We start from the raw sequence: 12,396 nt of genomic DNA, 5'->3' as shown, positions 1-12,396 counted from the left end.
TATAGTTTACTCTGTTAATTATCAATCATTTAAACTCTCAATATTAAAATAAATCTGCATTTACATCCATTTTTCAGATAAATTTTTGTCTTGAAAGTGAAAACAAAACATGAATACAATTATCTTTGTTTTTTTTTAAGGGGGGGGGGTGGTTTCTGAATAGACATAATGCTCCTCACCGAATTAATTGACTGCACCGTCTTTCATTAAAAAAAATTGAAGTCTTAATTATAGAGGTGACAACTTGAACTAGGCTTGGACTAGTTTTTTCCTACCTGTAATCTTTCACTACAGCCAAGAATTTTTAAGAAAGGTAATACATGTATTGTTAATACCCCCCCCCCAAAAAAAGAGAAAATTTTCTAAACAAAATAACATTTCAATATTTGATTAATCTACATTAAACAAATTGATATTATTCATTTGTAAATAGTTAAAAAGATCACAATATAAAAATGAACAAAACATTTTTTATTTTTAATAAATTAGCATTTGTTGTATCAACAAAGTAACAAATATTTCATGTAATAAAAAACATGCCCAAAATACTTGTAGTACCTCTCCTTCAATAATGGTACAACATCATCCCCAGTAATGTTTCTCATTGAATGGGCGTCTTTTAATACAGATGGTTTCAGTGAGTAATAGTATCGAAAGTTCACTTCCTGTTATTGACCCAGCACTTTAATACTGTCAGTAGCGACAGTCGACCTGTTTATTCCTCTGTGGTTTTACGGGGAGCAACTTGGATGTGATATTTGGCCAGTTCGTCCTCGGAGATTTCTGTGGGGGCGCCACTCATGGAATCTCTGCCCTCCACGGTCTTGGGGAAGGCTATGACATCGCGGATACTGTTGGCTCCACAGATCACCGCCAGCATCCTCTCCAGACCTACACATTACATTCAGTATCATACATACATGTAGCAACATCCATTCTAATAAGTGGATAATATGATTCACCACATGATCCACATACAATGCCTTCTTTTTTTAATTCTCATAGGAAACCAATTAAATGATTGAACAGTACATAAACACATGTATGTGGATCACATTGCAAAATTGCCAGTGTATACAATTACTAGTATTGTAGTTTCACAGAAATCTGGGAATATAGTTCATATGAGACTATTTAAATGCAATGCACTAAGAAAAATCATCAGTTCATGCAAATATATTCACTGGCATCCTTACTGCAGTTATGATATGGACGTGCACTTATTGTTTTCCCCATAATTTCATATTATCGAGAATATCAACATTTTATAATTTTTTTTTACCAATATGCCATTTTCAAATTAATATCTACAAAAACATGGACACTTACCTAGTGCTATACCTCCATGGGGAGGGCAGCCATAACTCAGAGCATCAATCAGATGTTGTAACTGTCCTGCATCCTCCTACAACATGTCAAATTACTCCACTATTGGGCAAACAAATTAGAAAGTTATAAACTTGTGAAACTACACCTATTAATTAAATTTTTGGATTTTATCTATTAAATACAAAACTCATCATACATTTCGATGTATTTCTGTATCTAAAATGAAATATCATAAAGCTTTTTGTGACAAATATGAAATACATTTACTACTTCAAAGCAGTCATAGTTAATTTTAACTTCTCAATCTCCATTTTAATAAATTCAATTTTTAAAAAATCCACACAAAGATTTACAATTTGAAACCTCACCTGTAAGATATTTTCAAAGACATAGCGCTGGGTGTCGGCATCATGTATACGAATGGAGCCGCCGCCAATTTCTGCTCCATTCAGCACCAGGTCATAGTGCTGACTTCTTATCTAAATAAAATGTAGAATAAAAACGCCCAATGAAGAATTGAAAAAAATGTTCAAAATAATAATAACAATATTCAAATAAAAATCAAATATCTTTTATCTGATTCTGCTCTCAATGATTAAAATTCAGAGAAATGGGGAATTAGACCTAGAAAAAGTACATTGCATATGGTATAAGTGCATGTTTTCAACAAACAGAGATGGAATATTATATAAAATAACCTATTATCAATCAATTATGGAAAGATGCTTGTTGAAGTAAATGAATGTCTGACCTCCAGTGGATCTGTTTTGAGATATTTTTCATCCTCTGGATGCGGTGCAGTGAATGGATGATGCGCAGATTCTAGTCCCTCTGAAACAAGACAATAAGCTATACTGCAGAATTCATTTCCACAACTGATCAGAATATTAAATCTGCATTATATATTGTCTCTGCATAAACTTATTCTTTTCCTAATTATCTATAAAATCAATAAATGGTTTTTAAAATGGATCATTTGTGCTATTGATCAACTTTTAATCACCATTCTTGCATTCAAAATAAAAAATACTTCATGATATTTTTCTATGAACAACAGATATATGAAAATTTTGTCTTTGAATTTATTGTCATTTTCATTCTCAAAACTGAGTTTATTACATAAAGCCAAGCACATGGGATGCACTTCACTGTGCATATAATCCATGCATGCACAGATCATATACATGTACAATGAAGCACAGATCACATACACTGTTTGTACACATACCTCCTGATTCTGCTGGTAAAAACAATGGAAAATCCACAATCCACAAAAAGTTAAACTGGTTGTCAGGAATAAATTTCACACCTTGTAAACACAAAATGATACATCAAATGAAAAACTGTGCCTGTATGGTGCATGTATATATATTTGGAGAATACATCCTTAATGTGAATAATTCTCAAATGAACATAAAATAACTGAAAATCTAATTTTCCTAGAATGTATCAGCGAATGCTTGATAAAATTGAAGTTTTTTTTACAAAATCAATTTTATCAAGAATATGTATAATAAACATATTGCATCTAATAGGCTGTGAAGTTTGATACTTGCACTGATAGGCTGTGAAGTTTGATACTTGCACTGATAGCCTGTGAAGTTTGATACTTGCACTGATAGGCTGTGAAGTTTAATACTTGCACTGATAGGCTGTGAAGTTTGATACTTGCACTGATAGGCTGTGAAGTTTGATACTAGCACTGATAGGCTGTGAAGTTTGATACTAGCACTGATAGGCTGTGAAGTTTGATACTTGCACTGATAGGCTGTGAAGTTTGATACTAGCACTGATAGGCTGTGAAGTTTGATACTTGCACTGATAGGCTGTGAAGTTTGATACTAGCACTGATAGGCTGTGAAGTTTGATACTTGCACTGATAGGCTGTGAAGTTTGATACTTGCACTGATAGGCTGTGAAGTTTGATACTAGCACTGATAGGCTGTGAAGTTTGATACTTGCACTGATAGGCTGTGAAGTTTGATACTTGCACTGATAGGCTGTGAAGTTTGATACTAGCACTGATAGGCTGTGAAGTTTGATACTTGCACTGATAGGCTGTGAAGTTTGATACTTGCACTGATAGGCTGTGAAGTTTGATACTTGCACTGATAGGCTGTGAAGTTTGATACTAGCACTGATACCTTTTGCCTCTAATAATGATGCTGCTTTGGTTCGAATCTTTCCACTCACTTCATACTGGATTAAAAAAAATAAAAACTAATCAATATTACAAACAGCACATACTTCATAGAAATTAAAAATCTAATTGATCAATCTTACAGGGACGTAACCCTCTCCACAAACAATAATCATCAGATCCCCTTCCTGAACTTTTAACTCTGACGACAGTCTCTGCATGGTGTTGCTTTTGAATTTGTTAGTGTTGGCTTTGAATTCCCCAGACTTTCCAATTTTTACAAATATGAATTTCTGAAATAAAATTTAATCTGAGTTAAATAATAATGATATAATTGTAGAAGGATATAAGACCAATCTAATAACAAGTAAAAAGCTGTCAATGTGACAGCAAACCAGGTTTTTTTTTATGTGAACTGTATCCATAATCCATGTCAACCCTGAATTGATAAACACTACCTACCGTATCCAGTGAAATGGAGTACCCCATATGCAATATTTTGCCCAAAAATGATTAAGTCCAAAAGCTGATTTTTTTTCAAAAATTTTCAGAAATCAAAATCCTAGCAATATGCACACCTCTGATATATGTACAATTGATCTGCAAAAGAACAACTTCCTATCTTGAAAACTGTAGGAGGAGTTATCCGTACAATGAGGATACCATTTTGGCAGCCGCCCGCCTGCCCGCCATTTTCACCATTTTAATAACCGGATTTTTCCGTTGGAAAACCCGGTTAAAGATTAGATGTTAGATCCGCTAGCGAATAAGTTTTAATTTTAATTAGATTGAATGATCATATACAGTTCAATATTGGATTATGAATGTATGTACCTCTTTATTCTTGAGAAATCATTTTATTATCGCTTGAAGCTTTCAAAATACAATTACCCCTTGTATAACAAAAGCCTGCAGTTGTAAGTTCCAACCTGATTTTCATTAACAAAATAAAAATGTATTACCTGGTAATCTTGCTATAAAAATCTGTCTTTCAAAGCCAGATATTAAACTTAAAAACTGAAATCATACATTTATACATGTACACCACTACAATATATATTTACCTGGTCTATGTGCAAATTCTCTATCTCCTTTCTTGAAAACATCTATAAAAGATACATAAAGGTAGTTTATAAACAGTGTTTGAACCTCTATGATTTATTGTGTAAAATTCTATAAAATACTGTACATATACCACAGTAATTGTCTTTTTATCTTCAAGCTTTTTTTTTTAAGGTCATGTACAGTATATACAGAAAATAAAATGTGTGAATCACACCTAAAATTATCATCCCTTAATTAGTTTTATCAAAAGTATATTTGTTTGTCTATAACACATATCAATTTGAATTCAATGTAACACCTTCATAATTACAAAAAAATTAATAGAAAATAAGAGGGTAAAGCCATAATGCATTCCTTTCAATATCTGATAGTCATTACATGTACCGCTACATGAACATGTACATGTAAGAATTGATATCTTCTCTGTTATAAATGTCTCCTCCCTCCCCCTCTGTACTTACCGATCCTTGGGGGACAACCAGGGCCACACAATGGGCCCCCGCCCTCTTCATGTTGTCCTCTATTTTCTGTATTCCACAATCTAACATCAAATCATCCACTGTGTGAAGCTTAAATAACAAGAATTATATGCACAGATACAGCATGTTTAAAGCTTGTTTAATACCGGTACCTAAAGAACCAATCTACAATCATATAAATAAGCTATTAAATAGCTGATTTTACTAATAAAATTTTGATCTTATTCTCATCATGATAAATGGAGTGTCTTGAATTACAATGGTTTTAGTACAGTAAAGGGGCTTAGAGTGAAAGAAAATCATCTACATCAATCTGTTTCTTTTCATTAAAATCATGTCACAATCTAATAAATTGTATGCATTACTAAGTTCATCTGTAATATTTTATGTGGAAAATGTTCACTGTTAGTTTGAATCAGTCTAATACTGAACAGAGATTAGTAGATTTGGAAAGTATAAGTAGCTGCATAAGATTCTATATAAATCAATAAAAAAGTTGTAAAATTTTTAATCTTTCTAATACCTTCATGTTGTATCTAGTGTCTGGTTTGTCACAGCCATATTGTACCATAGCTTCATGATATGTCATGGAGGGGAAGGGCAGAGTTATCTGCTCTTTGAAGCTTGGCCAGCTCTGCTGGATCATGTTTTCTATCAGATTCCTGACATCTTCTTGTGTAGTGAATGACAGTTCTATATCAACCTGTAATGTCAACAAAACAAGCAATGAAAAATTGGCAAACTGAAACTTTCAGGCAATTTCTTTCTTTCAAAAAGAATAAGTATGCACATGCATGTACATGTATATTAAAGGGTTTGCATGCATAATGATACAAAGCTCAATCACTCCCCTAAAACACTGTGGATGTTTCCCTAGTTAATGAAGGAAAAAATTGGTAAACAATCACATGGATACTCTCTCTCTCTCTCTCTCTCTCTCTCTCTCTCTCTCTCTTACCTGTGTGAATTCAGGTTGTCTATCTGGCTTGCTGCCCTCATCTCTGTAACACTTGGCAATTTGAAAATATCTGTCCATACCTCCAACCATCAGCAACTGCTTAAACTGAAACAATAACCAATCAGAGAATACTTACTTACAAACCAAACAAACCATATGCAAGTAGGCTACATGTAATGATATGTTTTTATAAAATCTTGGTTAAAGTGTTCTAAAACAGTATGATTGAGGTGTTTTGCCATCTATATTGGACTGATCAAAAAGTTAACCGGAATAAATTTTCTGACACTGCATCAGACTGATTCCAAAGCTATATCTGAACCAGAAAATTCATATCAAAATATTTCTTCTGTACTTTCAATATGTAATAAATCAAAAAGGCCTACAGGTCTAATTTATCTCTGCCATAGTAGCCACTTTTAATCTTAATATGCATACCAAACATATCTCCAGACAATGAATTATTATCTAAGAATTTAAACTGTTTATACTGTATTAATAAATTTAAAAAAAAAAAAAAATAAAAACTAAAATTAGTGTAGTTTAAACTTTAAATTTCCATCCAGTATCAGGGGCCTTAAATTTCAGTGAGTTGCAGGCCGTGTTGATTTACACGTATGAACAACAAAAATATCTTGTTTAACTCACTTGGATTGGGAGCACCTATGGCTCATTCTGAAGCCACATGTAATATTGGATGCTAGATATATTGTAGGTAATCAGTTGGTTCAACAAATAACTTTTGGTCAAGGTGTTTACCTGCTGAGGACTCTGTGGTAGGGAATAAAACCTGCCTGGGTAGTTACTGGGGACAAGGAACTCTCTTGCACCCTGAAATACAAAACAGGTGTTCATTATTCTAAAGACCTCTAGCAAATAGAAAAATGGAGTTTAAAAAGTTCTAAACTAGTGTATAGGTTAACCATTTTTTTAATCTTAAAGTGCGAATCTATGATGGAATTTAAAAAAATTTCAAATAATACAGGTCAGTAGAGAAGATAACATCTTTCTATATGTGCATTACCCCTGGAGTTCTTCTAAATAGTGTTGGTGTGTCCACATCCACAAAACCTGGAAAAGAACAACAATCCCAAAAAAACATTCCATTATCAATCACTCAACAATACATGTACTAGTACTGGCAAAATATATGACTGCCGTCATGAGAAAAGGGCCCTTAAGGTCAAAATTTCACAAACTCACTTTTTTGTCAATTCTGATTAGTCAGCTCTTTCTGAATACAAATATACAAAGATATCCAAGATCTTGTGTATTTTAAGCAATTTATGACAATTTTAGTAAGAGATGTTAACACGACTTTGACGTAGCTCGTCGAAAACCTAACGACGTCACGAACGTCAAAGTTTTTGGCATTATTATTTTTCTTCTATCCTTCCTTTCATCGTCTTTAATTGTTTGAAGTAGGATTAATTAATAATTTTCTACAATTCTATATTTCTTACAATTTTCACAAAAGAGATCAAGACATTTTGAATAACCAGATATAGTTAAAGTTCTGCGCACTTCTGATGGCTCCACATGCACTACCCCCCCCCCCCCCTCCCCCGAACATAAGATAGAGAGATAAAGGATATCTAAGGAAAACAAATATCAGTCCTCTCCCCAACCTTTGAATACATCAAAGTTATTTAATGAAGCTGCCGAGAAGCAAAAAATCAAACATGTAACAAACATAAAGATGGTCAAATTCGATGCCTATGTTTCCACAATTTCGGGGCATTGTCAAATTGCATACACGAATCTATTTTCAAAAAGAGAAATGTTTATTCTCTTTAATTAACATTTTGCACGGAAATTTTATCGCATATTTACTGATATTACTTTTTAAGTATCTTCATAGTTCTGAAACAAGTTTAAAATCAATTATAGCTTTTTGAAACTCGGATGTTATGGTGTTAAATTATTGTCAAGATTTTTCTTCTCTTTTGTACGTTATCAACACTTAATTCTTATGAAATGAACGATGGAAAAAATCGGCTTCGACTGTCTCACTGAAAAGTAATTACAACTACAAGAATGTGGACAGTTGAATTGAGAGAAAATATTTTAACAAAAGTGGCATCTTATATTTATAGATTAAAATTTACATCCACTAAGTATGATTCCCTCTATTTCGTACGAAATTGATTGTAATTCACAGCTGTATAAAAACAGACAGGACTGAAATCTACTCGGTCCAGTTCTAACCATACAGTTTATCGATCGGTCAAAATCTTTAGCAACCTAAGAAAAATCACGGATTGCACGAACTAATCATGATGATACCAAACTCAAATTCCCATAGAAGACACTTTGGCTACAGCTTTCATATATCGTTCTGGTGTACATTAACAATAATTTGATGACCTTAACTTATTTTTTCGATCAATTCAATTCATTAATTAATTAAATAAAAGATGTAAATATAAACAATAAAATGCTTTCTTCGGCGATACATGCCGGCTATATAGATAGCCACATTACAGAACGCGGGTTACATTATTTTTTTCAGTACCGATCGCTACATATTGTTTATGTTTATTGTTTAAATATATTCGTGCACACCTAATTAAGTGTATCAAATACGACAGACCAACAAAATACAAAAGCCACCCCACGTCCTGAATCTACTCTTCTATTCAATCGCTTTGTAAGTTCATGCATACCGTTGTATTGTTGTGATGCGATTTTTATAAACCATAATCGTTGAAATAATTAATTATGTTTAAGCATTATTCACTTTTTTTTCAAAATGCAAGATTGCAAGTAAATTTCAATAAGGCTTCTGCATTAAATATGTCCATTCTTTTGCACTAATTGGTAGTACAGTGCCGATAGACGTTGCTTATACTCAGTAAGAAGTAACATTTTTACATGTTGACTAAATTAACTTATTATTTTATTAATTTTCTTATTATCGATGTTACATGATGGATGAATCTCTCTCTCTCTCTCTCTCTCTCTCTCTCTCTCTCTCTCTCTCTCTCTCTCTCTCTCTCAAATATCGGCCAAGTGATTAACAATTTTAAATAAAATGACAAATTAAATGGTAGACGTTTATAGAGTGCATAAAGTTGCATACGGTATTCCGAAGTTTTAAGAAAAATCGCGATCCTCGGATTTTTTTTTATTGCTGTACATTGTAACAAATACACATAGACATTGACTTCAGTATCATCGAAATTAGTTCCTTGTATAAAAAAGAAAAGATGAGAAACCATCATCTATGAAGGTGAATTGTACGGCCATGCATCTTATTAATTGTTAATGTCGCACATGTAGTGTTTATATTTATCGATGAGCATGAATTGATTTTTAAAACGGCAATTTTATCGACTTGATATCAAACATACATAGTAGTATAATGATTGAGTTTACAAACCTGTTTCAATTAAGGAATTTTGAATCATGTACGTAACTGATTTGAGATGAATATAATCATATAAAATGCCATAAATCCATGAAAATGTGGTGAGTTTTCAGGCATGTTATGACTGATTTTTATGTACGTTAGCTCAAAAAGTACACACAAAAAGTGGATTTGGGTTGTTGAATTGCACAAGAAAACAAAATATGTTGCGCTCAAATAATAAACAAGTTTTTCATTCGTACAGGTATACATGTATATACTTTGATGTTGTTTCATTAAAGGCACTTTACATGAAAATGTCACTTAGATTCAGATTTTCCATGAAATTAAATGCGATATATCAGAGTAGATTTTTACGCTGTCAAAATATTTCTCAAACTCTTCTAATCTGTTAGTTATAGCTTTTTAATTCGTTAAAAAATTTCAACATTTTATCGCAAATTCTTAAATTGTAATAGAATATGCGAGCATTTATTTTTTATGTCGGCAGTAGCACTATAATAGAGACATAGCCGCTTCTCTCGTGTTCCTTCCGACTAATTTAAAAAATGCAGAATCGCCTCCCGTGAGATAAATTTCCAAACTTATAATTTGAAATATTTTACTTGTATTGTTTCACAGATAACTGTTAGATTTGAACAAAACTGCTCTGTATTGATTCGGTATGTCTCAGCCTTCAACCCCTCTTATCAACAACGAGTGTGGAGTGTAGTTTTTTTTACTTAAATCATACATGTATATATTGCTCATGCAAATTTAAGTTGTATTATTTTACTCAGATTACTATGTAAATCATCATCGGAAATCCACGACCAGTTTTGCATTCAATTATACGCGTATGCGAGACGGGTCTTTGGTTTCTAACAATGATTTATTAAAAAGTGATTTCCCAATTAGAGCATATTTTCATCACACACTGGAATGTAAAATGTGGTGTTTAAGTTTCATAGCAGATGCATTTAAAAAGCAGCAATTTAATGACGTCTCAGCAGCAACTTGGGTGCAATATAACGCGTTCGAAATGTGTAGATATTGACGTTACATGTGTATATTTCAGTTATCAAATGTTTACTTTTTAAATCAACATATAATATTTGCCTGAAAAAAAATGTTAATCGGGGTATTAAAACAAGGACAGACGTGTCGACTCTAGTTATACAGAAAACACAACGCAGACGCAGAAAAAAAAATAGAAACAGAAAAAAAAAATGCGTTTACAATGCCGCAACTTTGACGTCGTTTTCGGAGCATTGTGACGTCAAAAGATAAGGGCCCTTTTCTCATGACGGCAGTCATATGATTATTCTACACTAACCGTAACTATGCAGAAACTCTCGCATCTTCATGACCATCACAGAACGGAGACGGAGGTTAAACTGCAGCTGTTCACTTCTAAGGTCTAAATACCGATACTTCATCCTTTGCATCTCATTCGTCTCATCAGCCTGCAAAGAAGAGCTACCATAATCAAAAGCCGGAATAACTTAACATACAATCCTTTACTTTAAAAAATCAAAACCAAGGAAGTAGAATTTTTCATTGTGATATTAAAGAAAATTTTGATTTGAGATTTGCTGGGAATTTGATTTTGTTGATGAGTGTTATAGAAAAATATCTGCTGATACATAGAATCTGTAACACTCTGTGTTTCAAATATGTTTAATGTGCATATGAAAAAACATTTTAGGAATATTAATCCTGAGTGCTGCATGTAAGTCTTCATAAATGAACAAGTCATGTTGTTACTGTAAAATACTTACATTAACATTCAAATTAATTGGAAGCTTCTCCTGACAAAAGTTTAGAACTTTGATGCTCTTTGCCTGAATTTCTATCTCTCCTGTTTCCATTTCCTATGTACAAAAATAATTTTTTTTAAATCATACCCACACTCTGCCTTTGAATTAACAGTAAGCTAAAATTAGGTTTTTTGACTTGATGTGGGTATAACTTTAATGAATCAAATAGCAGAAAAACAACAAAATGCTGTATCAAAATGTATTGCTGACATTAATTTCCAACAAATATCATACACATTAAATATAATATGTTCACAGTACAGTAACAAACAAATATTTTGCATGTGAAATGCTCTCTCTCTCTCTCTCTCTCTCTCTCTCTCTCTCTCTCTCTCTCTAACCTGATTGATTTCACCATCCTTTCTAGCATGAACAGTTCCCGTAATTTCAACAACAGATTCAAATGGAAGGTCTTTTAAAACTCCTAGCTATAAAATAAAAAATATTTCAGACATCACATTAATTCTAAAATACAGCAGTAAACTGGTAAATGTTATACTTTTATTTTATTGATTAATCATCTTTTTTATGATCATGCAATTTTTGATTTTTAAATTAAAAATTATAGACATTTTCTGTTAACATTAATATAATATATATAAATTCTTTTGTTTTTCAATGTCTTCTCTTTGTATACATCATAAACAAGCTATTAATTATTTACCATGCTCTCGGGCAGCAGAACTTGTACAATTCCTGACCAGTCTCTGACAATCAGAAACATCAGTCTCTTGTATTGCACCCACCCACAGATCTTGACCTCTTCCCCAATGTGCGAGGGACGGAACTCTCCACAACTATGAGACCGCTGGCTGAAGTTATTGACACCTACAGAGACAGTACAGAAAAACAATTCAGACACTTAAGTACCAGAGTACATTTTGCGTAATAATCAATTATTATATAAATCAAATATTTATAAGCAAAATCATAATTGATGTTCAATTAATCATACTTAAGTATGCATGTAGTTCATATTTGAAAGACAACTTAGCAAGGAATGAATATTGCCGAAAATATATAACGTTAAAATAATAATTTTAAAAATACACACCTTTGGATTCATTTGTAAAATTTCTACTTTGCAAGAATACCGATGTACATTGTCGCTTTTCATCGCTAATGACCAGAGAATTGCAGAGCCGAGCTACTCTTGTTGCTTGTCCTCTCAAAAATAATTTTTGAAGTGATCTACAGAAACACCGAGTTGACATGGTCCCATCGGAGTGTAATGCCTTCACCACAACTGAAAGAGG

The 12,396-nt window shown here is 32.7% G+C and overlaps 1 protein-coding gene across 1 annotated transcript; it reads right to left on the bottom strand.

The window, feature by feature from the left end:
• Positions 1–456: 456 nt before the first annotated feature.
• Positions 457–12,386, bottom strand: LOC128190692 (aspartate--tRNA ligase, mitochondrial-like). The gene is made up of 18 exons (XM_052862824.1): positions 12,195–12,386; positions 11,805–11,968; positions 11,482–11,568; positions 11,102–11,194; positions 10,657–10,786; positions 6,996–7,042; positions 6,731–6,802; positions 5,972–6,076; positions 5,537–5,716; positions 4,996–5,103; positions 4,534–4,575; positions 3,613–3,762; positions 3,474–3,528; positions 2,558–2,638; positions 2,081–2,160; positions 1,698–1,808; positions 1,330–1,405; positions 457–891 (listed from the first exon to the last, which is right to left on the bottom strand). The coding sequence occupies exons 1-18, from the start codon at positions 12,352–12,354 to the stop codon at positions 716–718; spliced, it is 1,917 nt and encodes a 638-aa protein (XP_052718784.1). The 5' UTR covers positions 12,355–12,386; the 3' UTR covers positions 457–715.
• Positions 12,387–12,396: the final 10 nt, after the last annotated feature.

The sequence above is a fragment of the Crassostrea angulata genome, chromosome 6 (assembly GCF_025612915.1).
Source record: "Crassostrea angulata isolate pt1a10 chromosome 6, ASM2561291v2, whole genome shotgun sequence".
NCBI lineage: Eukaryota > Metazoa > Mollusca > Bivalvia > Ostreida > Ostreidae > Magallana > Magallana angulata.
The sequence above is the reverse complement of the archived record's forward strand: the minus strand, read 5'-3'. Positions and strand labels throughout refer to the sequence as shown.

Bases quoted from the DNA above. Each gene is read 5' to 3' on its own strand.
- LOC128190692 (XM_052862824.1), bottom strand. From the start codon at position 12,354: ATGTCAACTCGGTGTTTCTGTAGATCACTTCAAAAATTATTTTTGAGA. The intron at 3,763-4,533 runs GTAAATATATAT...ATTTTATTTCAG, and splicing joins AGAATTTGCACATAGACCAG to AAATTCATATTTGTAAAAAT. The intron at 892-1,329 runs GTAAGTGTCCAT...TGTAATGTGTAG, and splicing joins CCATGGAGGTATAGCACTAG to GTCTGGAGAGGATGCTGGCG.